This window comes from Glycine soja, chromosome 18, assembly GCF_004193775.1.
Source record: "Glycine soja cultivar W05 chromosome 18, ASM419377v2, whole genome shotgun sequence".
Lineage (NCBI taxonomy): Eukaryota > Viridiplantae > Streptophyta > Magnoliopsida > Fabales > Fabaceae > Glycine > Glycine soja.
In genome coordinates this window covers 53,699,733-53,727,317 of record NC_041019.1, presented here as the reverse complement: position 1 = coordinate 53,727,317, position 27,585 = coordinate 53,699,733, and the positions used below count along the sequence as shown (strand labels likewise).

General features: G+C 33.2%; 4 protein-coding genes across 5 annotated transcripts; 2 read left to right on the top strand and 2 right to left on the bottom strand.

The window, feature by feature from the left end:
• Nucleotides 1-372: 372 nt before the first annotated feature.
• On the top strand, nt 373-26,824 carry LOC114396585 (MDIS1-interacting receptor like kinase 2-like). 2 transcript variants are annotated; one of them, XM_028358649.1, is made up of 3 exons: nt 373-1,901; nt 24,382-26,040; nt 26,262-26,824. In XM_028358649.1, exons 1-3 carry the CDS (start codon nt 443-445, stop codon nt 26,636-26,638), a joined length of 3,495 nt encoding a protein of 1,164 aa, XP_028214450.1. In that variant the 5' UTR covers nt 373-442; the 3' UTR covers nt 26,639-26,824. The 2 variants fall into 2 exon arrangements, with proteins under 2 accessions (XP_028214450.1, XP_028214451.1); XM_028358650.1 differs by lacking the exons at nt 24,382-26,040; nt 26,262-26,824 and adding an exon at nt 3,318-4,157 and having other exon boundaries at nt 373-3,113.
• LOC114396588 (probable leucine-rich repeat receptor-like protein kinase At1g35710) lies at nt 6,195-9,452 on the top strand. Its single transcript, XM_028358651.1, has 2 exons — nt 6,195-8,679; nt 8,901-9,452. The coding sequence occupies exons 1-2, from the start codon at nt 6,702-6,704 to the stop codon at nt 9,275-9,277; spliced, it is 2,355 nt and encodes a 784-aa protein (XP_028214452.1). The 5' UTR covers nt 6,195-6,701; the 3' UTR covers nt 9,278-9,452.
• LOC114396590 (AAA-ATPase ASD, mitochondrial-like) lies at nt 10,873-12,791 on the bottom strand. Its single transcript, XM_028358654.1, has one exon. It carries the CDS (start codon nt 12,674-12,676, stop codon nt 11,174-11,176), a length of 1,503 nt encoding a protein of 500 aa, XP_028214455.1. The 5' UTR covers nt 12,677-12,791; the 3' UTR covers nt 10,873-11,173.
• Nucleotides 19,797-21,762, bottom strand: LOC114396591 (AAA-ATPase ASD, mitochondrial-like). Its single transcript, XM_028358655.1, has one exon. The coding sequence runs from the start codon at nt 21,635-21,637 to the stop codon at nt 20,138-20,140; it is 1,500 nt and encodes a 499-aa protein (XP_028214456.1). The 5' UTR covers nt 21,638-21,762; the 3' UTR covers nt 19,797-20,137.
• Nucleotides 26,825-27,585: the final 761 nt, after the last annotated feature.

Below are 27,585 nucleotides of genomic sequence, written 5' to 3'. Positions count from 1 at the left end.
GGCTCCTCCGGTTGTTCAAATATAAAGCTAAACCCAAAATGACAATGCTGTCCTCACAGACTTGATCAGTGACAACAATTTCCAAGCATTCCCATCATGACCCATGAAAAGTGTTAGTGACTTAGTCTAAGCACACGCAGTAACGGTGAAATTGTTACATTCAATATTCTTCAAAGTTGACTCAAAGTCAAGCAATGCCGTGAAAAATGCATAGGACCCTCAATGGGGCAAAGCATGGAATTCTATGATTTTGGGTGATGTAGTAAAGCTGGGGAGTGACAATAAAAGAGTGACCAACTAGCATGTAAGCCACAGTCACAGAACATAAAAAAAAAAAGTTCATTTTCTCTTAAATCTCAGAAACAAACTTGTTAATTATCTCTCTAAAATACTATTAACTGCTTAGCTCATAACTCAGTTTGAATATTTTCGTCCGCAAAGGATGAAGTTTTTTGTTATTTGCAGTGTGGTTATTATGGGGATAACATTGGACTTAGAAGCCGTGCCTACACCGTCGCAGCTTCATTTGGAAGAAAATGCTATACTCAACAGTGGATGGTGGAATACATCTGAGTCAGAAGATTCACACGATATCTGTTCATGGTATGGTATATCTTGCAACGATGTTGGAAGCATAACTAGAATCAAATATCAATTTTATACACCAACAGGGATTCCATTAGCAACACTAAACCTCTCCGTTTTCAAGAATTTAGAATGGTTTGAGGTCGCAGGCAGTGGATTACAAGGGACTATACCACCTGATATTGGTAATCTCCCTAAACTCACTCATCTCGATTTGTCCTATAATTCACTTGATGGTGAGATACCTCTTGCACTGGCAAATCTTTCCCAATTAGAGAGACTAGACCTTTCAAAAAATGAACTTCAAGGCTCCATTCCTCCTGAGTTGTTGTTTCTAAAAAGTCTTACTTGGTTAGATTTGTCCTATAATTCACTTGATGGTGAAATACCTCCGGCATTGGCAAATCTTACCCAATTAGAGAGGCTAGACCTTACAAAAAACAAATTTCAAGGCTCCATTCCTCCTGAGTTGTTGTTTCTAAAAAGTCTTACTAGGTTATATTTGTCAAATAATTCACTTGATGGTGAAATACCTCCTGCACTGACAAATCTTACCCAGTTAAAGACTCTAGGACTTTCAAGCAACAAATTTCAAGGCTCCATTCCTCCTGAGTTGTTGTTTCTAAAAAGTCTTACTTGGTTAGATTTGTCCAATAATTTACTTGATGGTGAGATACCTCCTGCACTGACAAATCTTACCCAGTTAGAGATTCTAGGTCTTTCAAACAACAAATTTCAAGGCTCCATTCCTTCTGAGTTGTTGTTTCTAAAAAATCTTATTGTCTTAGATTTGTCCTATAATTCACTTGATGGTGAGATACCTCCTGCACGGGCAAATCTTACCCTGTTAGAGAGACTAGACCTTTCTCACAACAAATTTCAAGGCCCCATTCCTGGTGAGTTGTTGTTTCTAAAAAATCTTACTTGGTTAGATTTGTCCTATAATTTACTTGATGGTGAGATACCTCCTGCACTGGCAAATCTTACCCAGTTAGAGATGCTAGACCTTTCAAACAACAAATTTCAAGGTCCCATTCCTCGTGAGTTGTTGTTTCTAAAAAATCTTACTTGGTTAGATTTATCCTATAATTCACTTGATGGTGAGATACCTCCTGCACTGACAAATCTTACCCAATTAAAGAGCCTAACCATTTCTAATAATAAATTTCAAGGCCCCATTCCTGGTGAGTTGTTGTTTCTAAAAAATCTTACTTGGTTAGATTTGTCCTATAATTCACTTGATGGTGAGATACCTCCTGCACTGACAAATCTTACCCAATTAGAGAGCCTAATCATATCTCACAACAACATTCAAGGTTCAATTCCGCAGAATTTTGTTTTCTTGAAAAGGCTTACTTCGTTAGATCTATCAGCCAACAAAATCAGTGGGATCTTGCCCTTGTCACTGACAAATTTCCCTAGTTTAGAATTACTTAACATTTCCCACAATCTACTTTCTGGTTCCTTAGAACCCTTGTCAAAAGGAAACCATGCACAGCTAACTTCTATTTACCTCAAAAACAACTCAATTAGTGGAAAAATTCCACCAGAGCTTGGATATTTGCCATCGTTAGATTCTCTGGATCTAAGCTACAATAATCTTACCGGAACAGTTCCTCTATCTGTGCTAGCGGTCGCTAACGTGGACCTTTCATTCAATAATTTGAAGGGTCCCTATCCAGCTGATTTAAGTGAGTTTCGGCTAATAGGGAACAAGGGTGTATGTAGCGACGACGATTTCTATTACATAGATGAAAATAAATTCAAGCATTGTTCTGCCCAAGACAACAAAGTAAAGCACAGGCACAATCAGCTGGTCATAGTTCTCCCTATCCTCTTTTTTCTAATCATGGCCTTCCTACGACTCGTGCGGCTAAGGCATATTCGCATTGCAACTAAGAACAAACATGCAAAGACAACTGCAGCCACTAAGAATGGGGACTTGTTCTGTATATGGAATTATGATGGAAACATAGCCTATGAAGACATCATTACAGCAACCCAGGACTTTGACATGAGATATTGTATTGGAACAGGTGCCTATGGGAGCGTTTATAGGGCACAATTACCAAGTGGCAAGATTGTTGCCGTGAAAAAACTCCACGGATTTGAAGCAGAGGTGGCAGCTTTTGATGAGAGTTTCAGAAATGAGGTCAAAGTATTGTCAGAAATAAAGCATCGACATATTGTGAAGCTCCATGGATTCTGCTTGCACAGAAGAATCATGTTTTTGATATATGAGTACATGGAGAGAGGCAGCTTGTTTTCAGTGTTGTTTGATGATGTGGAAGCCATGGAATTGGATTGGAAAAAGAGGGTTAACATTGTGAAAGGCACTGCACATGCTCTGTCCTATCTTCATCATGACTTCACTCCTCCAATTGTGCATAGAGACATATCAGCCAGCAATGTCTTGCTTAACTCAGACTGGGAGCCCAGTGTTTCAGACTTTGGCACAGCCCGATTCCTTAGCTCTGATTCATCCCATCGAACTATGGTTGCTGGAACCATTGGGTACATAGCCCCAGGTAAATTGTTCATATCTTTATTTTTGGTTCATTTCTCTTGTTCGTGATTTGATGCAGATAATGACTAAACAATACATTTAATAACAGGCAAATGGACTTGTTTCTTACACTGAGTTTATAAAAAAATTAGATTTTAATGTTGTTACTTTTCAACTACTCTCCTTCTGATCTTTGAATCTGTTGGTGTTAATGTTGTAAATGTAGAGCTTGCATATAGTATGGTTGTGAGTGAAAGGTGTGATGTGTACAGCTTTGGAGTGGTGGCACTCGAAACTTTGGTGGGATCGCATCCTAAGGAAATACTCTCATCACTTCAATCAGCATCTACTGAGAATGGCATCACATTATGTGAAATATTGGACCAACGCCTCCCACAGGCAACAATGTCAGTTTTAATGGAAATAGTTAGTGTTGCCATAGTTGCATTTGCGTGCTTAAATGCCAATCCTTGCTCTCGCCCAACAATGAAATCGGTCTCTCAATGTTTTCTTACTCAGCTTACACCATTAGACATTCCTTTGCGTGAGATTTCATTGCAGCAGCTCATGAGTCAAGAACTCAGGCATTATTTAAATTTGTGAACTCCTGAAAGTGAAACTTCTAGTTGAAATTAGATGATGTCGGCTTTCAATAAAGTTTATCTAGTTGTTTATTCGGGTGAATTATTAGAAAACTTGGTGAAATTGTTTTTATGTTAACTTTGTTCTCGTGATATGCTTTGTATGGATTATGATACTTGTTTAATTTTGTAATTTAATGAAAATGAGGAATATGAGGTTTAACATAAAGAAATGATATATTTTAGTGATTTAGATAGTAGTAGCAAACTAGTAATATTTGTTTCTAATTAAGGTTGCCAAATGAAGTAGAAAAGTTTTATGACATACATATATTATATGAAAGTGGTCCAGTAAATCCACCATAGCAACCAATAAATTGAAGTAACACAGAAAGTGTAAAGGGATGAGTTAGTTTTTTTAGCTACTGTATGTTTGTTATCTTTTGTTATTTTCTGTAGAAATGGATCAATGAAAATCATTTCAATTAATCTACTGCTCAGATACCTTCCGAAAGAAACCATGAAAATATTTATGCGTACTAGTGCTCTGCGATTCAGGCATGGGTAGGCATCAAATTTGTGTCCTATCCTGGTGTGTGTGTGTTCTGTTTTTAGATTTTTAGTTTTTTGCATTTTTACTTTTACAGCTTTAATTTTTATTTCATCCTTACTTTTAATTATTTTAAGGGATTAAATGTAAAGATTGAAAAAAATAATAATGAATTAAAAATTAGTATAAAGTAGAAGTTAAAAGACTAAAAAAGTTTAACGATTAAAAACATAAAATACTACTGTGGACTAAAAGGTAATAATTAAACCTTATCATTTAAAAAAAGAGTGGAATCAATTTTGACCACTATTATCGTCTCTTATTCGTTTCTTATTTTTTTCCAGGAAATTGCTTAACTTTCTCATCCGACCTAGTGACTCCTCTCAGTGTTCTTAAGTTAAAATCCAAAAATGTCAAGGCAGTTGCTTGGGACACCCAACAACGTGGGTGAAAGGGCAAAAATGTCCTTCATCCTTTCATATAAAAGCGGCACAATGACTCGTCCGTACAAGTCACTGTACATTTCCGAAAATCACTTCTTCTTCTTCCTGCAAGAGAAACGACTTCTTCTTCTTCCGAGAATTCTTCTTCCTCGCTTCATTTCCGCATTGTCTCCTCTTCTTCTTCCTCGTTGTTGTGGCCTCTTCTTCTCCTGTCTTCGAGGTTAGTGAATATTCTTCCTCCTGTAGTGCTTGTTCTTCCTTACCGTTAGATATTGTGTATTGTTTTGTGTTTTGGTTTACATTGGTGCTGCTTGTTTTGTGTTTCGTGCATTGTTGTGTGTATTATTCTTCCTCCCTGCCATGCTTGTCTGCTCCGTATGGATTTTTTTTATAATTTTTTTTTCTGTTAGTGAAAACCCATAATCCGTATGACCATACGCCAATCCGTATGTACATGAATTTTTTTTTTTTTTGCACTCATTTCCTTTTCTGACGACGGAAATCGATCAAAATTCATCGTATACACCTCACAAACGCACATACACCACCGGAGATCAAATACGCTTCCAAACCGTCCTTAACAGAAACAACTGACACTAAGTCACGGAAATTTTACAAAAATGAAAATTTGAACCTACTATTTACAACCAAAAATACCATAAAAGTGCGTTTGGATAGAGAATTTTAACTGAAGAAAGTAATTTATCAGATAATTAGAATTTCTGTAATTTAGAATTCATTGTTTGGATGTTTTTTTATGAAAAATTTAAAATTTTGGAATTTTAAAACAGAATTTTAAACAACTAAAAATCTGGAATTTCAATTTCCTTCTAAAAGGTGAGAAATTGAAATTCTTTTCTTACAGACTTCTCCGTCTAAGCTCCTAAAATATCGATTGGGTGTGTGCATAGAGGAACACATATAACTAGCACATCAACCATATTTTTTATATTCATTTTTTTCATTCTCATAATTTTAATTTTTTTATCCAAACACAAAATTTTGAAAATAAAAGAATTTCAATTGAAGTATTTGAAATTCTTAGAATTTAAAATTTCTCAGAATTTAAAATTTCTCCATCCAAACACATTCTAAGGGTATTTTTGACATTTTTCAGAAATTGTTGGGTACCCTAACCAAAATGCTAGGTGTCTCAAGCAATTCCCAAATGTCACTGTTGTCCCCACTGGACATCATCACTCATAATCCTCGAAATGGGTAGGCCTCCCATGTGTCCTCTTGGGCCTGCTGATGATTTGTTGGGACATATTGCTACCACAAACCAAATATATTGCTCAGCTACTTTCAGAAAGAAACTTTGAAGAAATTAGACGTACCAGTGCTATTTGATTCAAACAAAATGCTTATAAATACTCCTGTACAAATAATAATAAAAAGAAGAGTGTAATAAATTCAGACACAACTATTCTCGTCCCTTAAGCATGTTTCTTTCTTATCTCTTTCCTTGAAATTGTTTACGGTTTCTCATTCAACCTAAACTTTCTAGTGGCCCCTCCCACAAAAATAAATTTCAAATTGTCTAAATAATACTCAACTCAATTCATGTTCAGCATTCAAATTATAATCATTTATAAAACATAGAGATGTTGATAATCGTGTTTAAGAGATGCAGTCTTGTTCATAAACTTGAGGTGGCTCCTCCGGTTGTTCAAATATAAAGCTAATCCCAAAATGACAATGCTGTCCTCACAGACTTGATCAGTGACAACAATTTCTAAGCATTCCCATCATGGCCAATGGAAAGTGTTAGTGACTTAGTCTAAGCACACGCAGTAACGGTGAAATTGTTACATTGAATATTCTTCAGAGTTGACTCAAAGTCAAAGTCAAGCAATGCCGTAACAAATGTTGTGGAATTCCATGTTAATGACTGTTGTAGGTGAAGCCGGGGTGTGAGAATAAAAGAGTGGCCAACTTGTATGTTTGGCACACAACACACTGAAACTTGAGTTTCTTATAACCCATTAACTAGTTAGCTCATAGCCGAATTTAAATATTTTCTTCTGCAGAAAACAATGCAGCTTTTTGTTTTCAATTTTTATGGAACCACCTTTCTTGTTATTTACGGTATGGTTATTATTATGGGGATTGTATTGGAGTTAGGAGCCACCCCTGCTCCTGCTCCTGCACCTGCACCATTGCTGCCTCCATCGGAAGCAAATGCTATACTCAACAGTGGATGGTGGAATCTATCACAGTTAGATTCACACAATATCTGTTCATGGTATGGTATAGATTGCAACGTCGCTGGAAGTATAACTGGCATCAGATGTCCATTGGGTACACCGGGGATTCGATTAGCAACACTAAACCTCTCTGTTTTCAAGAATTTAGAATGGCTTGAGGTCTCAGGCTGTGGACTACAAGGGACTATACCACCTGATATTGGTAATCTCCCTAAACTCACTCATCTCCGTTTGTCCTATAATTCTCTTCATGGTGAAATACCTCCTTCATTGGCAAATCTTACCCAATTAGAGAGACTAATCCTTTCTAACAACAAATTTCAAGGCTCCATTCCTCGTGAGTTGTTATTTCTAAGAAATCTAACTTGGTTAGATTTGTCCTATAATTCACTTGATGGTAAGATACCTCCTGCATTGGCAAATCTTACCCAATTAAAGATTCTTCACCTTTCTAACAACAAATTTCAAGGCCCCATTCCTGGTGAGTTGTTTCTAAAAAATCTTATTTGTTTAGATTTGTCCTATAATTCACTTAATGGTGAGATACCTCCTCCACTGACAAATCTTTCCCAATTAGAGAGCCTAATCCTTTCTAATAACAACATTCAAGGCTCCATTCAGAATTTGGTTTTCTCTAAAAGTCTTACTTGGTTAGATCTATCAGCCAACAAAATCAGTGGGACCTTGCCCGTGCCACAGACAAATTTCCCAAGTTTAAAATTACTTAACATTTCCCATAATCTACTTTTTGGTTCCTTAAAACCCTTGTCAGTAGGAAACCAATTAGCACCGCTAACTACTATTTACCTCAGAAACAACTCAATTAGTGGAAAAATTCCTCTAGAGCTTGGATATTTCTTAAATACTCTGGATCTAAGCTACAATAATCTTACCGGAACGGTTCCTCTATCTATGGAAAATGTCTATGACCTGAACCTTTCATTCAATAATTTGAATGGTCCCATTCCATATGGTTTAAGTGAGAGTCGGCTAATAGGGAACAAGGGTGTATGTAGCGACGATTTATATCACATAGATGAATATCAATTCAAGCGTTGTTCTGTCAAAGACAACAAAGTAAGGCTCAAGCAGCTGGTCATAGTTCTCCCTATCCTCATTTTTCTAATCATGGCCTTCCTACTACTCGTGCGGCTAAGGCATATTCGCATTGCAACTAAGAACAAACATGCAAAGACAATTGCAGCCACTAAGAATGGGGACTTGTTCTGTATATGGAATTATGATGGAAGCATAGCCTATGACGACATCATTACAGCAACCCAAGACTTTGACATGAGATATTGTATTGGAACAGGTGCCTATGGGAGCGTTTATAGGGCACAATTACCAAGTAGCAAGATTGTTGCCGTGAAAAAACTCCACGGATTTGAAGCAGAGGTGCCAGCTTTTGATGAGAGTTTCAAAAATGAGGTCAAAGTATTAACAGAAATAAAGCATCGACATGTTGTGAAGCTCCATGGATTCTGCTTGCACAGAAGAACCATGTTTTTGATATATGAGTACATGGAGAGAGGCAGCTTGTTTTCAGTGTTGTTTGATGATGTGGAAGCCATGGAATTGGATTGGAAAAAGAGGGTTAACATTGTGAAAGGAACTGCACATGCTCTGTCCTATCTTCATCATGACTTCACTCCTCCAATTGTGCATAGAGACATATCAGCCAGCAATGTCTTGCTTAACTCAGACTGGGAGCCCAGTATTTCAGACTTTGGCACAGCCCGATTCCTTAGCTTCGATTCATCCCATCCAACTATAGTTGCTGGAACCATTGGGTACATAGCCCCAGGTAAATTGTTCATATCCTTATTTTTGGTTCCTTTCTCTTTTTACCTGTGTTCTCTTGTTCATGATTTGATGCACATAATGACTAATCAATACATTTAATAACAGGCAGATGGACTTGTTTCTTATACTGAGTTTATAAAAATTGCAGATTTTAATGTTGTTATTTTTCAATTATCTTCCTTCTGATCTTTGAATCTGTTCCTGTTAATGCTATAAATGTAGAGCTTGCATATAGTATGGTTGTGAGTGAAAGGTGTGATGTGTACAGCTTTGGAGTGGTGGCACTCGAAACTTTGGTGGGATCGCATCCTAAGGAAATACTCTCATCACTTCAATCAGCATCTACTGAGAATGGCATCACATTATGTGAAATATTGGACCAACGCCTCCCACAGCCAACAATGTCAGTTTTAATGGAAATAGTTCGTGTTGCCATAGTTGCATTTGCGTGCTTAAATGCCAATCCTTGCTCTCGCCCAACAATGAAATCGGTCTCTCAATGTTTTCTTACTCAGCTTACACCATTAAACATTCCTTTGCGTGAGATTTCATTGCAGCAGCTCATGAGTCAAGAACTCAGGCATTATTTAAATTTGTGAACTCCTGAAAGTGAAACTTCTAGTTGAAATTAGATGATGTCGGCATTCAATAAAGCTTTTCTAGTTGTTTATTCGGGTGAATTATTAGAAAACTTGGTGAAATTGTTTTTATGTTAACTTTGCTCTCGTGATATGCTTCGTATATATGGATTATAATACTTGTTTAATTTTGTAATTTAATGAAAATCAGGAATATGAGGTTTAACATAAAGAAAGGATATATTTTAGTGATTTAGTAGTAGCAAACTAGTAATATGAGAAATCAAGTGCTTGGATTTTAGACATGGGACTAAACTGATCATGTTTGTCACTTGCCATTTTATTTTTACTGTTATAGAACAATCAAACCGTTCACACTAAGGTTACCAGATGGTTTTCAAGTCTCAACTCACTGCAGGAACTGTTTTTCTCAGAACACCTTTACCTCACTAATGTGCTATATATACTAACATTTACATTCAATCAAATTTATGTCTCAAAGATAATCGAGTCTCTAAATTTCCAATTAACCGTTATCAATGTTGTTTGTCATACATAGAGTGCTATAATATATAAGTATGATCTTTAAATTACTGAGAAAAGGGGATATTTCATGTTCGAATTTATTCATATGAAACAAATATATACTGGTAATATATTAATGATTAAAATATAAATTTTGTCTCCTTATTTTTTTAAATTAATGATTTTAGTCTTTTCCATTTTTGGTAAAATAAAAATGAAACATTTTGTTCTTTATTTTTAAAATATTTGTAATTTTAGGTCCTCTTATTTTTATCGAAATATTTTGTTATTCACTTTAAAAAAATTTGTGATTTTAATCCATGTGGTTAATTTCAATCATTAATCTATATATTTGTTAACTTTTTATATAAATTAAGTTTATCCACAATTAAATAATTTTTTTAAAAAAATATACATTTTGTTTGTTTTGTATTAATTTCTTTAAAAAATATCTAATACGGACTAATAATAAATTATTTACATATTTTATGTATAAAAATGAAAAAAAAATAGATATAATAAAAGAAGTAAAACAAAATAACAAAGACCAAAAATAAAATTTTATTTTCTTAGGAACTCAACACAAATAAATATTTTATTAAGAACCTAAAATAAAATTCATTAATTTATAAAAAAAATTAAAACATATTTAAGTCTTAATTTAATAAATTCACCTAACCTTATAAAAAAAGCTAACCCATGGCTTTTATTTCTCTCTATATATAATCTCTAAAATATTCAAAATCACACTAAATAATCCTTCAAAGTATTGAAAAAACTTTTTAATTTAGTCCTTAAATGTTAATAAAATATATTAACTTAAGGAACTAAATTAAAAATAGATATTCAATACTTGAGAGTTTTTTATTTTTATTTTTTTGAAGAAATTGATGATTTATTAGTTAGTACTTATTTTGATTACGTATTGAAGCTTTTATTCGGTGCACAATAATTGCTAGGAAAATTATGAGGGATTAGCAGCACGAGTAACTTGAATTCAACCATTAAAACGAAAAGTAAGAATGTTGAGATAATTGATTTTGGTGTATAGTAAATAAATTTCTAACTCTATAATGAACCATAACGGGTACATATGATTCTTTCTTCTAGGCGTAATTCTACCATGCACCAGGTATTATGCTGTTTCAAAATACCCGAAATTGAAAATGGAATGATAAGAACGTGTGAATGAGAATGATAGATCTAATTGACCCCTTAAAGAACAACACAATAATATAGCTGAATAGATGTTTCAACCACAAATTGAACAACAGGAGATGATTGCTATCAATTCAGCTGAAAAGATACAGTGGACAAAATAATAATGTAGCAGAATAGATGTCTTAACCAGAAAGTGTAACAATCTCAATCAAGAGTATTTCCATTTCCCACTCAAAGCATGAATCCATTTTCCTTCACATCTTCCACACTGTGCCCATTATTTTTGTTCTCCTGCTGAGTAGGTTCCTCCTTGTCCTTTTCTTCATTCAACCCTGCTTCTTCCTCTTCTTCTTCTGTCACCTTTCTCTCAAGAGATTGAATCAAATTCAGCAAGCAAGCTTCAACATCTTCATTCACACACTTAGGCATGAGATTCTCAGCAACATCAGCAGGAGTCACATTAGTCACTTCCAACAAATTCGCAATTCTAGCGAACAAATTGTGCGAATCAACATCCAAGTAGTTCTTGGCAAGAACCTTGAATGCCTCAAAGCGGCAATAGGACAATTCAATGTGTTTGTCCATCCTACCTGTCCTAATAAGAGCAGGATCAAGCTTGTCCACAAAGTTTGTTGTGAAAATAATAATCCTCTCTCCCCCACATGCTGACCAAATGCCATCAATGAAATTCAACAACCCTGATAGAGTTACCTTACTATTCTTGTTACCCTCCTCTTCATCTTTTTTACTAGGATCTTTTGGTTCCTCTTCCTCACCCCTTTCCCTTCTCATGTTCCTCTGGCCAGTGAGATCGAGCGAGCAATCAATGTCTTCCACAACTATAATAGCCTTACTAGAAGTCTCAATCAACAACTTCCTCAACTCAGTGTTGTCCTTCACTGCAGTCAGCTCAAGATCATAGACATCATAGTTCATGAAATTAGCCATTGCAGCTATCATAGTAGACTTACCGGTCCCAGGAGGACCATAGAGTAAGTAGCCACGCTTCCAAGCCTTTCCAATCTTTGCATAGTAATCCTTCCCATTCCTGAACTTGACAAGGTCATTGATGATCTCTTCCTTCTTCCTATGATCCATTGCAAGAGTCTCGAACGTGGCAGGGTGCTCGAACACGATGTGGCTCCATTTTGACTGTTTGTAGCCATACCAACCACTACTTGGATTGTTGGTGTACAACTTCCTCTGCCTGTTTCTCAGGGCAATTTCCTTCCCCTCTTCCAAAACATGTTTGATGTAAGAAATGGTGATGAGATCCCTATGCTTTTTGTGGAAAGTGAGCTTGAAGTATCTCTTTCCATCAGGGGGAGAATAATAAGAGAAGGAATATGCATGAGGGTTAGAGGCAGTTTTGCTAGCAGCCCACCAAAGCTTCACTCCTTGGAACTCATCGGTGACCTCTTCGTCGTCATCCATGCTAAGCACCAAAGGGTTCTGGCTATCTTTCACTACTTCAGCTTTCAGTCTTTTGGCTAGTTGTGAAGAATTCTCACTAAGGTAGGTTTGGATGGCAGTGTAGGCTTCGCTACGCTTGAGTCTCTCCCCTGAGAACTCAGGGAAGGTGATTTGGACATAAGGGTACAAGAGGTTCACCACTTTCTGAGTGTGGATTTGAAGAGTGTCGCGAAGCGCCGCCGGGAAGAAACGCTCAACCATGGCATACACAAACATGATTGTGGCCATCAATGAGCCCATTTGTGTCCATAGTTCCCCCATCCCACACAAACACTACTGACACTATTGTTGTGCGTGTGTTGTGTTGTGTTGTGTTGGTGTTATTTTATTTGGCTAGGGATGCATAATATATAGAGAAAATAGATGATGCAATGATGGTGTGAGACTAATTCAGATTGTTGTCACAAGTGTTAAGTTTATTAATTTTTATAATAATTATCTTAAAAAAGTTATAATAATAATGATTTTTAATTAATTCATCGTATAAAACTGTTTTAAACTCTCAACACATTCCGTTAAACTCTAATATATGACAAGCAGAAAAGGGTGTTTTCTTTTTGGGGCGGTGTCCCTTGAAGGAGTAATGTCACATACATGAGAATCTGAGTTGAAGTGGAAGAGGTCGCTGCCAGTGCTAGAGAAGTTTTTTGCTAAACGAATCCATTTGACAATGAGTGATGTTTGTTAAGTCCAAACCACTTTTTTTCTGCTGGATTGGAAAATTTGGCCCCCCAATGTTTGTCATGTACGATGGAAGCTTGAGCATGTTTGGATGAGGATGGAAACACAAGAATAATGGAACACTCCTCCAAGTAATAAAGGTAACCCGACATTCGCAACTTGTCATGCACTCATTATCTAGCCAGTTAACCCAACCATACATTTTGTGATCTTGATATCAATCAAAATCGATCCATTAAATCCACACCTTTCCTTTCTTTTTCTTCCAACTTCTTTTCTTCTGTCGTTTATATATAGAAAGAAGTCTTGAGAAATTAAGTTCACGTTAAATAAACTTTTCTTCTTAAAATGCATACTCTCTCTTTTTGCTACTTGATAATAAACATTTGTTTTTTTTAGCAATTATTCGCTTTTAATTTGTTGTTTCATTGCCGTATTAAGCCAAATTAAGTTTTTGTTTTTAAAATTGAGCAAAACTATTTCCATTATCAATTGTTTTAAAAAAAATATCTTAAGCTTATTAGCATTTAATCTATTGAATTAATAAACTATATATAAAGGAATCAAATTATACGGTATAATTTTTACTAACTATTATATCATTCTATAACTTTCAACTGAATTATATTTTCTTAAAACTTATTGTTGGATTGAAAGTTTTTTCACATAGATTATATAATCATTTGTTGTCTCATTCATATAGATCAAAATTAATGTAATTTAAATATTTTAAAATATACAAAAATATGAATTTAATTATTTTCTTTGTTTTTGTTCAATTTAAATGTTTTGGATAACAAAAAGTTGTGGAGATGAAGAAAAGGATGCTTCAATTATTATTTATGATCAAGCGGTGAACTTCAAAAAAAACATTATATATCACAAAGCCAATAAGAGTGGCAATGTATTATGAAACTATAAGCGTGAAAATAAATTAAAATGTTGCAATAGTAAATAGGATATGACGTGTTTGAGATATAGTATTGATAACTTTAACCAAATTCTGGTTCATATTGACTGAAGTAAGCTTTCTCGTTGTTGTTCAAAATTGCTTGACAATGGTAGAACGTACTCTCAGGCAAGGGCTAAGATGTCGTGGGCAACAAATGGATACTTTTGAAAGTCCGTAATTACTTGACTAGAATAGCAGCATATAATGAATACTTACTATATAATATTTTGTTTTATAGTAACTTAAGATGAACTAAGTTCCTCGACATGAGACTCAAAGCCTCTCAGCGACTAGGCTAGTTTGTTTTGATATATTGACATGGCAGTTTTGATATAGCTTTACTATTTAAATGAAAAGAAATATTAATATTTTTTATGTGAACAATATTTACTTTAATGTGAAGTATTCTATTCAATTTTTAAACTATCTCTGTAATCATTTATATAATCATCATTGATTTTTAAAGTAAAATGTAATGTTAAATAAATAATGTAATAATAATATTTTATGCAGATTTTCAAGTGTATATATTTTTAAGAGAGAAGAAAAAGATTAAATGAGAAAAGATAACAAATATAACAAGTAATCTAGTGAAATAAAACTAAATATTTTTTAAAATATTTAAAATTACAAAATATAATAAATATAAATATCAATAGTTTTTTTTGGTAGGATTCATATTGATAGTTTAATTACGAAACCTTAAATATAATTAGAAACAAAATATATCTCACAAAAGACGTTAATGTCCTGTTTAAAAAAGAATACAAATAATATAATATATTTCTTATTTGATTGAAAAAAAAATGAAAAAAGTATTAAACTATTCTTTAATTTTTTAATTTAAATTTCAAAATTCGATCTGCCTTCTTACTCTCTATCAAAGAGTCAAGTATATAATATAAATTAATAAAATTATATTCATAAATTTACTTTGTTCATCTCTTTTTTTCCTATTTTTATGTCTATCTCTTTTTATAATATTATTTGTCATATTTCTCATTTTATTTTTTTAATCTCTATTTTTATCATACCTATATATTCACTTCAAATTTAAAATGGACAATTGGACATTCAACATTTTTCCTACATAGAAATATTCTCAAAACCGAATCAGGTCAATCGCCTAGACTGAAAAAACAGTGAACTGGTAGAGTGTCCTATCCAAATAAATCACAAAATTGACCTTGAGAAAAACCAGATAAAAATCATTAAATCACTAATGATGGACCTTATTTTATAAAACTTGTTACATAGACTATAGTACTAATGCAACCCATAATATAAGAGTAAGATTACATTAGAAAAGCCGCACCGTTCGGTAACACAAGCGGTCAATTAATCAGAACCCTTTTGAAAAGACGTAGAAGCAAATGCAATAGCAAATTATTCACTTTTGCAATTAATTTACTAACTTAGCAACAAAATATATGTGGTTGTCGTCGTTTACAATGTTCAAATCACATTGTCGGTAACGTATCACACGGGTAAGCTATTAGCATGTTAGCGATTTATTTTGACAACCCATTGAGGTCACAGTAGACTGTCATAAAAAGCCTTCCGGATTTGTGTGTTTTGTTTGGCTACCTTTAGATAAAGCAATTTTACTTTCTACAACTTGATACAGAATAGTTTGATTGGACATATCACTAACAAATGTTATATGTTAACGGATAAACTTTATAATGTTTATATGAATAAATATAGCATTTTTTACAGATTAAATATCTTAATTTTTAATAAAAATAAATTATTAACATAAATACTATATAAAATTATATATATTGATACCATAATGTATTAATTATTAATATATACTATTAATGCATATTATTATTAATACAGTGCATCATATCTTTAGTTTAAATTCATAATGTTTTATACTAACAATTTAAATTTAGTTAAATAAAATCATTAGTAACAAAAATGTCTAATGTCTCCATCCATTATATTATTTCCCTAAGTATATGTCATTTTTAGTGAATATTTTTCATATAAATATTTATCAAAACCTTTAGACCAAGTTAAATTAAGTTTAACCCTAAAAGTTTATAGTTGACTTAGTCTTCGAATATCAAAAAGAATCTAAGGAGCAATCAAATGCATGTAATTGAAGAATTTTCTGACTATCCCCTCCCCAGGGCGAACTACTTTAAATACAGAGTATGATCATCTAACTTTTGAACTTCCAAACAATATCGACTAGGTCATTACTACAAGTAAATCCCAACATAGGTATCTCTCTGGAGCATATATTTGGTTAAAGCTCTTATTTCTATCTCACAATAATTTCAGCAAAAAACTAAGGCAAACCTCAACTTGGAAACACAGATGGGTCAGCTAGCATCCTTTATGAGTAGGTTGAAGTATCAAGTGAACACCCTATATATCTTAATTAACCAGTTGTGAACCCATATATGGTAGAATGTTAATGTCATCAACTTGATAACTGGAAGGCGCCTAATGAAGAAACAAATGAAACTTCCGTAACAAGGAGTTGATCGACCTAATGACACCAAGGAGAATTAATTGAAAGCCTTGGTAATCAAACTCTCATTCCCTAAAGGATTTGCTCAATCTAGAAGGGTGAATGGAGATCCTTCAGAATTTTTGCAAGTCAAGGTAAATATCCTTCAGATTGGCTAGTCAAGCTCTTATTTCTATCTCACAAATGCAAGCATAGATGGAGTTCTTTCAAAAAGAGATATTATCTGCCTTCATGAATCCAACAGTATCATCAAACAAAAATAAATGATAATGATAATACACTTTAGTTTGATGATTAAAATTTTCTTTTTATTTATGTTGTAAGACTCAACAATAAATGAAACATGTTGACTAGTATTTCTTGTTGTATTTTATTTGTTATGCACTTTGATAAAAATGTTTTATTATTTAGTTATCTCGAAAGAACTCAGTTATGAGTAAGAGAGTTTGATTTGTTGATATTATTTAAAGGATTTTTCTAATTTTTAGTTACTTTGAATCATGTTATTCTGAATCATTTTGAAATATATAATTTAAGTTATCCTGAATTATATAATTCATTTTTATTATTATATAATTCATTTTTTGTTGTATTAATCAAACATATATATATATATATATATATATATATATTATTTATTATTTTGAATACAAAGGTAAATAATAATTTTGGAAAAGAAAAAACATAAAATTGAATTCGCGAAGGAATATAAAGAGACTAGTGAGGGAAATTAGGCAATGATAGCAATCAAATGGACTTGCGAGTAACTGGCAAAGGAAAAGTGACGGAAAATTTGCGAAGGAATAGGGAGGAACTTGTGTAGGAATAGTTGCAAGGAATAACGAGGGAATGGTGTTTGATTCACAAAGGTAGAATTGTGAGGGAATATTAAGGCAATTGCGAGGAATATATTATAAAGAACAATTAGAGGATAATGATGGTTCTGTGGTGAAGCAATTTGCGAGGGAAAAGCAAGAGATTTGTTACAACATTGCAATGGATTAGTGAGGAAGAGTCATTGCAAATTAGCAAGAGGATTATTCATTTTGGATCATCTATTTTGTGACGATTTTTCCGCAAGAATCGCAAGGAAAGTCATGAGATTAATTAGTGAGAAAATGACGAGGGAAATATTCCCTTGCTAATTAACAACCTGAATTTAGCAACGTAGAATTCTCTCTCTAATCGCTCACAAAGTCGTTGCAAACTGTATTAGTAAGGAAAAGCTCTATGCTAATTAGTAAATTTCTTGTAATGCACTTAGATGCTATTAAACACTTACATATCTCGTTATATATGCTAAATTTCTCAAAGAATTGAGCATCAATAAAGGCAAGTTAAAGGATAACGAAAAAATAAGTGGAAAACATTTCCCCCGCAAAAAGCAGAAATTACCATCCCTTAAATACATAGACCCAATTAATTTTTTGTCCTATGCACAATTGGTAAAGTTAGAATAACTAATCCTTCATGTGACTTGATAGCTTTTGGAGAGCTATTGAACTTTCTCTTCCATTTAATAGAAATATTTCTCAGAGTCTTATTCTTGATTTTTTCTCTTACCACTTGAGAATTTTTTGCATTTAGATATTGTGTCAATTCCTACATTTCTTAACTATAACTTTAGTTATGAGATATTATTATACTATTATTCGGGTACCCAACAATAGATCTGTAATTATCTATTAGGTTTAATTACTAGATGTAAATAACAAATTACTTTTTTGTGGAAAGATATAACCTAACTTAAATAAATCAAGTTCGTGTCCTTATTGACTAAAATTAGGTCCCTCTATTGGTAAACTAATCCTAAGAACTTGTTTGAGAATGTTTATCAATAAGGGAATTAGCCATTGCTCTTGTATTGATTGTCTCGTAAATGTAAGGAGGGGTTGATTATTATCAAACACATTGGTGAAAGTAATGCATCTGATCTGCACATTTGGGTGGGCAAAGATATTGTTGCACTTCAGGAATTGTTGTCCTATGGCTACCTAACCTAAGGAAGAAAGGCAACGACAATATCGAAACATGGGAAGGTTACAAGAGAATTGAAAAAGACTTTGCAAAGCTTTTCTCCAAATTCTATAGCTGACTGCGCTGAAAGGAACATGTAGGCATGTGGCCACAATTCTTCAAGAGTTGGGTAATGGTCGAGTGATTTTTGCATTTTTTTTATACCATGTATCACGTATTTACAATATAATGTATTCATATTTTATTCAAAAGTTACTAGTGGAACTTATTTTACCTTTTTTTATAGAAAAAATGTATTATTATGCACTTATACTATTTCAAATCCTATGAACAATCATCAGCATTTATTAGTAGGCAATATCTCAAGCAATATAACATACGAGTATTTTCTTTCTTTTATTTTTTCGAAAGATTTATTTCTTTTTATTAATTTTATTGAATATTAGTTTGAATAACAAAAAAGAAAAAAGGAGAATTTTTTTTACTATATCTACATATCCTTTATTTTTTTTTTTTGAAATACTAAACAAAATCTAACAATTATAAAAGCATCACATCAGCATCAACCATATCAAAATCAAAATTGGACCAGTTTTTAAAAATAAAAAGACTAAATATCTCAGTTTATAAATATGAAAATCACAATCATGGATGTAAAATTATAAGAAAACTAAAATTATAATTTAGCTTTTTTATTTAATTTGACAACTCCAAATTTAAATTGCCTGAAGTCATATCCTCCCTCTCCAGCAAACATATCCACCTGTTAATTATAACCAACTATAAAAATATTTCTTTTATATTTTCACCTTTTAATTATAACCATTAAATACAAATCTGGTAATGAATTTAATGCGTTAGTAAACTCATACAATAGTTTTTATAATAGTTACACATACTTTCTTTTTCTTTTTAATTATATCTCTCTGTTCTATAAATTTTTTGATGTATAATTTATGTATAAGTATAATTTCTAAAAATATTTCGTAATGATGTATAGCTTCTTAGTAAATTGTACATATTATCATTCATTTGGTAATTTAAAAAGCTGAAGAAAATAATATTTTAAAAAACATCTTATTCGTACAATACTTTTTTATAATATTTTTTCTAAAACATTATTTTTCATCATCATATGATTCATCTTATTTTTTTTATTTCTATCTCTTTCCTGATTATAAAAAAAATTATTAGATAATATAAATATAATTCATTTATTATTTTATATAGATTTACCAAACTTATATACCTAATACTGTAAACAAGTTGCACGCGCATCAATATAATATACAAACCATTCAATTCACATTGAAATCCAGATACAATACAATCCACACAGCCATATACATCGAACCAACTTCTAATATACTAGCACATAGATAGCTTATACGGTAGCACATAGATAGCTTATACATTTTTTTAATATAGAATTCATACAAAATGAAGTCCTAATATATATGCTGACCACCATACACGTCTATTACTTAATACATAATATAGATACAAATCATTATATATTTCACACTCAAATCATATGTTCCTAATAGAATATTATTCACAGCCCAGCATAGCAGAAGCATATGCATATGTTAATCTCAATCTTTATTTTAATCCTTTTTCCAAATCAATGGACGAAACCATTCTCCTTCACCTCTTTCCCAGCTTTCTCATCACTCTCTTTCGCCTCTTCCATTGCTAGCTGTTCCTTCTCCTCCTCTTCCTTCTTTCGTGCTTCTTCCTCTTGCTTCTTCTTGGCCTTCTCAAGAGATTCAATCAACTTCTTCAAGCATGTCTCAACATTATCACCCTTCGACTTAGGCATCATATTCTCGGCAACATCAGCAGGTGTCATATTGGTCTTTTCCAACAACCCCTCAACATCATGAAACAAATCATGATGATCAACATCCAAATAATTCTTAGCAAGAACCTTAAAAGCCTCATAACAACAATAAGACAACTCAATTTTCTTGTCCATCCTCCCACTCCTAATAAGAGCAGGATCAAGCTTGTCCAAATAGTTTGTTGTGAAAACAATGATCCTCTCTCCAGCACAACCCGACCAAATCCCATCAATGCAATTCAACAAACCCGACAAAGTCACCTTACTCTCATTATTATTCTCTTCTTGTTCAGTCTTCTTCACAGGATCTTTCGCATCCTCACTCTTTTCCTTCCCCTTTTTAACCACCCTCTTCCCAGTAAGATCAAGAGAACAATCAATGTCCTCAATCACAATAATAGACTTACTTGTTGTCTCAATCAACAAAGTTCTCAACTGCGTGTTATCCTTCACCGCCGTCAACTCAAGATCATACACATCATAGTACATGAAATTCGCCATAGCAGCTATCATGGTAGATTTCCCAGTACCCGGAGGGCCATACAGCAAATAACCACGCTTCCAAGCTTTTCCAATCTTTTTATAATACTCTTTTCCGTTCTGGAACGTGTCAAGATCGTCTATAATCTCTTCTTTAGCTTTTTTATCCATGGCTAGGGTTTCGAACCTCGCAGGGTGCTCGAAGACAACATGGCTCCACTTGGATTTTCTGTATCCGCCCCAACTGGTGTGACAGCTGTTGGTGTACAGCTTCAGCTGCCGGTTCTTTAATTTCAACGACTTTCCTTGTTCCAATACATGTGTGATGTAAGAGCTTGCGATAAGGTCTCTGTGGCGCTTGTGAAAGGTGAGCGTGTAGAACCTCTTCTCGTCGGAGCTAGGGTAAAAGGAAATCGACTGTGATTTGTTCATGGTTTTGTTAGAAACCCACCAGACCTTAACTCCTTGGAAAGTCTCCGTAATCTCTTCGTTGTCATCCATGGAGAGAAGGAACTTGTTGTGGCTGTCGTTGGCGGGTTCGGCTTTGAGTTTTCTGGCTCTCTGAGAAGAGTTTTGGATGAGGTAGGTTTGGATGGCGGTGAAAAGCTCACTGCGTTGGAGACGTTCGCCTGAGAATTCAGGGAAAGTGATGTGAATATAAGGAGACAGAAAGCCTATTAGTTTGTGGACATATATTAGGGCATAGGAACGGATATGGGTTGGGACGAACTTGTCAATCACAGTGTAGGCTATCATAATGGTTGCGGTGAATGTCCCTAATATAGACCATTCTGACCCCATATTCTCCAATAATCGATTACTATGTTTTCTTTGGTTTTTTTCTAAGTTTTTGAACTAGTTTGCTTTGGTGTTTTGATCAATGGAGTTTCAAAGCAGTTAGGGGAAGGTATTTATACAGAGGAAAAGTGCACATTGGTCGAGCATATATGCTAAGTAAGCAGATTTCCGAGAGGGGAACACCTCATTTTCATAGGAAATTCTTAGTATGTTTCGTCCTTTGTCCTATCTTTTTATTTTCTAAAAGTGTCCGGCAGCCATTTTTGACCATTCAAATGCTTATTGGACCTCAGGTTTTTCTTAATTTCTCCTACTTTACACCGTCTCACCTCATGCCTGCATTTAAATATGAGAAATGCTACTTCTATTTAAGATTTTCAAAACACTTTATGCGAGAAATGTTGTCGTACTGTATATGTTGCTTTTTTCTTAAAATTATATTTGTTTGAAGAAATAAAATATGATACAAATTTATTTCTTTTATTATAAAGGAAACTTTTAATGATTTTGAATAATCTTTAAGCAAAATAGATGGATTTCAAATAATACCTAAAATAAAAGAATGTTAAATAATACATGAAATGAAATTTGCATATGATGGACAGCAAATCAGTTTATCTTTTTTTAAAAATAAAATAAAAGGCAAATCAGTTCATCTATCTAACCACTAAGAACATGAATATTCAACGGGGATGGGATTATATTGTTTCAACTTAACCAGTATTGAGCAAACTGTGATGTCCTCAAATTTACAAAATATTTGTTTAAATCTAAGTAAATTAACCTGCTAAAGTAATGGTTATTAGAAAATATTACATTTCAAAAAATTTGAAGTTAAATTTTAACTTTACATCAATAAATATATTTTTATCCTTGATATTAAGTAAATGAAACTAATATTTTATCTATTAAAACCTCTATGTATTCTTATTTATAAAAATAATATAAAATATTCAAACTCAATTAGAAAAGAAAAAATGTTTTACGTTGAATTTTCGGTGAAGATATAAATTTAATTATTTACTATTATGATCATTTAATTTACGTTTTAAAAATATTTTAAAAAATGTTTACTATGTATGAAAGAGAAAGAGGTATCATACTTCTTAGTCAACTTGGCTTCTATGATAAGTCAAGCTTTTTTATCAAGAGGAAACATTTTTTTTCCGCATCTTTTCAATTGGGGTCGCTTTTAAAAAAAATGCCCCTCTTAGTAAAAAAGCTGATAAGTCATTTATCACAAGCAAAGTATTATAGAATAGATATTAAAAAGAAATTAATTTTTTACTTGCCATTGACTTGTGGATTCAACTTTCAATAATAAAACAAGTTCATGATAGTGAGGTAAAGATGCCAAACTTGACCAGGCAAGGAGACTGAAAACTATAGAAAAATATAGTTGAATTTAATAAAGTTAACAGCGACAGCAAAATAAGGAAGAAAGAGTGATAGAGCATAAGTAATGGGAAGATTAAACTAAAAAACGAGACATACATTTGAAAATTTAAATTATATCTAATATAATTATTCTTATTAATTAACAAGAATAGTAAAATATTTAAATTTAACTTTTAAATATATAATTAATTAAACTACCTAGTATAGAAATAGTTATTTTTTATTGTGAAAATTATTAATTTAACAAAATTAAACAAAATAATACATTAATACAAAATGGAAGACTACTATATATATTATTTCTCGATCATGATCCAGATTGACAAAGCACTCCCCCATGCCATATTAACATCCAATACTTTTAGGGTTAATTTCCTTATAGTCTATTCCAGTGTATGATAAATTTCCATTTTGGCCTTATTTTTATCAGGAGCTGGTATTTCAATATACTAACACTAGTAAACCTATATTTTTATTTTGTCTGGAATATTAAATAATACATTTGCCTAAAAATATCGATCTAACTTAAACACAGTAACTAGCTGATATAAGTGATCTATCTAGAAGTCGGTCTAATCTGGTGGCTTCGTGATGATGTATCAAACCTCCAAACGTGTTTGGCGTTTGCTATGTTTAACAAGTCAAAAAAGAACAAAATCTAATCATCAATTCCAACGAATGTTGTCGTCTATCACTTTCTGTGAAATTCCTTGTGATTTAATTTCCACTCAGTCATAGGACATGATCAGTGCCAACAATGTCTAAGCTTTCCCATTCATGGAACGTGTTAGTCTAAGTTCATTTTCTCATAAACCTCAGAAACAAACTTGTTAATTGTCTCTCTAAAATACCATTAACTGCTTAGCTCATAACTCAGTTTGAATATTTTCGTCCGCAAAGGATGAAGTTTTTTGTTATTTGCAGTGTGGTTATTATGGGGATAACATTGGAGTTAGAAGCCGTGCCTACACCGTCGCAGCTTCAATTGGAAGAAAATGCTATAATCAATAGTGGATGGTGGAATAGATCAGAGTCAGTAGCTTCGCGCAATATCTGTTCATGGTATGGTATGTCTTGCAACGTCGCTGGAAGCGTAACTAGAATCAACTATGGCTTTTATACACCTGGGATTCGATTAGCAACACTAAACCTCTCTGCTTTCAAGAATTTAGAATGGCTTGAGGTCTCAAACTGTGGACTACAAGGGACTATCCCATCTGATATTGGTAATCTCCCTAAACTCACTCATCTTGATTTGTCCCATAATTCTCTTCATGGAGAAATACCTCCTTCATTGGCAAATCTTACCCAATTAGAGTTCTTAATCATCTCTCACAACAACATTCAAGGCTCAATTCCTGAGTTGTTGTTTCTAAAAAATCTCACTATCTTAGATTTGTCCAATAATTCACTTGATGGTGAGATACCTCCTGCACTGGCAAATCTTACCCAATTAGAGAGCCTAATCATATCTGACAACAACATTCAAGGCTCAATTCCTGAGTTGTTATTTCTAAAAAATCTCACTGTCTTAGATTTGTCCTATAATTCACTTGATGGTGAGATACCTCCTGCACTGGCAAATCTTACGCAATTACAAAGACTAATTATCTCTTACAACAACATTCAAGGCCCCATTCCTGGTGAGTTGTGGTTTCTAAAAAATCTTACTGTCTTAGATTTGTCCTATAATTCACTTGATGGTGAGATACCTCCAGCACTGACAAATCTTACCCAATTAGAGAACCTAATCATATCTCACAACAACATTCAAGGTTCAATTCCGCAGAATTTGGTTTTCTTGAAAAGTCTTACTTTGTTAGATCTATCAGCCAACAAAATCAGTGGGACCTTGCCCTTGTCACAGACAAATTTCCCACGTTTAATATTCCTTGACATTTCCGACAATCTACTTTCTGGTTCCTTAAAACCCTTGTCAGTAGGAAACCATGCACAGCTAACTAGTATTTACCTCAGAAACAACTCAATTAGTGGAAAAATTCCACCAGAGCTTGGATATTTGCCTTTCTTAACTACTCTGGATCTAAGCTACAATAATCTTACCGGAACAGTTCCTCTATCTATGCAAAATGTCTTTAACTTGAGGCTTTCATTCAACAATTTGAAGGGTCCCATTCCATATGGTTTCAGTGGGAGTGAGCTAATAGGGAACAAGGGTGTATGTAGCGATGATTTCTATTACATAGCTACACATCAATTCAAGCGTTGTTCAGCCCAAGACAACTTAGTAGTCATGGCCGGCAGCAACAAAGTAAGGCACAAGCACAATCAGCTGGTCATAGTTCTCCCTATCCTCATTTTTCTAATCATGCTCTTCTTACTATTCGTGTGTCTGAGGCACAATCGCATTGCAACTAAGAACAAACATGCAAACACAACAGCAGCCACTAAGAATGGGGACTTGTTCTGTATATGGAATTATGATGGAAGCATAGCCTATGAAGACATCATTACAGCAACCGAAGACTTTGACATGAGATATTGTATTGGAACAGGTGCCTATGGGAGCGTTTATAGGGCACAGTTACCAAGTGGCAAGATTGTTGCCGTGAAAAAACTCCACGGATTTGAAGCAGAGGTGGCAGCTTTTGATGAGAGTTTCAGAAATGAGGTCAAAGTATTATCAGAAATAAAGCATCGACATGTTGTGAAGCTCCATGGATTCTGCTTGCACAGAAGAATCATGTTTTTGATATATGAGTACATGGAGAGAGGCAGCTTGTTTTCAGTGTTGTTTGATGATGTGGAAGCCATGGAATTGGATTGGAAAAAGAGGGTTAACATTGTGAAAGGCACTGCACATGCTCTGTCCTATCTTCATCATGACTTCACTCCTCCAATTGTGCATAGAGACATATCAGCCAGCAATGTCTTGCTTAACTCAGACTGGGAGCCCAGTGTTTCAGACTTTGGCACAGCCCGATTCCTTAGCATTGATTCATCCTATCGAACTATAGTTGCCGGAACCATTGGGTACATAGCCCCAGGTAAATTGTTCATATCTTTATTTTTGGTTCATTTCTCTTTTTACCTGTGTTCTCTTGTTCGTGATTTGATGCAGATAATGACTAAACAATACATTTAATAACAGGCAAATGGACTTGTTTCTTACACTGAGTTTATAAAAATTGTAGATTTTAATGTTGTTATTTTTCAACTATCTTCCTTCTGATCTTTGAATCTGTTTGTGTTGATGTTGTAAATGTAGAGCTTGCATATAGTATGGTTGTGAGTGAAAGGTGTGATGTGTACAGCTTTGGAGTGGTGGCACTCGAAACTTTGGTGGGATCGCATCCTAAGGAAATACTCTCATCACTTCAATCAGCATCTACTGAGAATGGCATCACATTATGTGAAATATTGGACCAACGCCTCCCACAGGCAACAATGTCAGTTTTAATGGAAATAGTTAGTGTTGCCATAGTTGCATTTGCGTGCTTAAATGCCAATCCTTGCTCTCGCCCAACAATGAAATCGGTCTCTCAATGTTTTCTTACTCAGCTTACACCATTAGACATTCCTTTGCGTGAGATTTCATTGCAGCAGCTCATGAGTCAAGAACTCAGGCATTATTTAAATTTGTGAACTCCTGAAAGTGAAACTTCTAGTTGAAATTAGATGTGTCAGCATTCAATAAACTTGTTGTCAAATGACTTCATGAAGTTCTGTTTTGAAGTTGAATTAGTTCTCGTGATATGTTGTTTGTATGGATTACAAAACTTGTTTAGTTTGTAATTTAATAAAAATCAGGAATATGAGGTACCACAAAAAGAAAACTTGTTTAGTGTGTGTTCTGTTTTTAGTTTTTTAATTTTTTGCATTTTTACTTTTAGTACTTTAATTTTTATTTCTTCCTTTCTTTTAATTATTTTAAGGGATTAAAAGTAAAGATTGAAAAAAATTAAGGAATTAGTATAAAGTAAAAGTTAAAAGACTAAAAAAGTTTAACGATTAAAAACATATATAAGAGGCGTGATGTTAAGTATTGGTGTTCTTGAAAAATCTCACAAGAACATTCACGGCACTATTCCTTGTGAATTGGTCTCTTCAAAAATCTTACTTTATTAGACCTATGTTTTAACAGAATCAGTGAAAAACTTATAATAATATTTTTTTGAAAGAGATCCTGAGAATCTTATCAACAAAGAAATTTTTAAAAATATTTTTTTCTTTCTCACGATAAGTAATACAATTTTAAAACTATTTTTACAAAAGATCATATTAAAGAAAAAATAAATCAAAGATTTTTTTTCTTAATTGATGTGGAAAAACAATTCAAAGAAAAGATCATTTTTATCTCACCAAAAGTAAGTAAATATGTAAAGGTAAAGTAAAAGAGAATAAAAGAATTTAACGATATAATAAAAGTTATTCTTTTTCATAAGAGTAACCTATTAATTTTATTTATCTTGTAAATCAATTAAAATATCCTCTATTATTTTTTTCTTTTTTTATGAAGATCGAAGAAGATCAATAAATTTAATTAAATTAAGAATAAATTTAGAAAAAAATTATAATTGTATAAAAATTTA

Bases quoted from the DNA above. Each gene is read 5' to 3' on its own strand.
- LOC114396585 (XM_028358649.1), top strand. From the start codon at position 443: ATGAAGTTTTTTGTTATTTGCAGTGTGGTTATTATGGGGATAACATTG. The intron at 1,902-24,381 runs GTTCAATTCCGC...ACAACATTCAAG, and splicing joins ATCTCACAACAACATTCAAG to GCTCAATTCCTGAGTTGTTG. The intron at 26,041-26,261 runs GTAAATTGTTCA...TTGTAAATGTAG, and splicing joins CATTGGGTACATAGCCCCAG to AGCTTGCATATAGTATGGTT.
- LOC114396588 (XM_028358651.1), top strand. From the start codon at position 6,702: ATGCAGCTTTTTGTTTTCAATTTTTATGGAACCACCTTTCTTGTTATT. The intron at 8,680-8,900 runs GTAAATTGTTCA...CTATAAATGTAG, and splicing joins CATTGGGTACATAGCCCCAG to AGCTTGCATATAGTATGGTT.
- LOC114396590 (XM_028358654.1), bottom strand. From the start codon at position 12,676: ATGGGGGAACTATGGACACAAATGGGCTCATTGATGGCCACAATCATG.
- LOC114396591 (XM_028358655.1), bottom strand. From the start codon at position 21,637: ATGGGGTCAGAATGGTCTATATTAGGGACATTCACCGCAACCATTATG.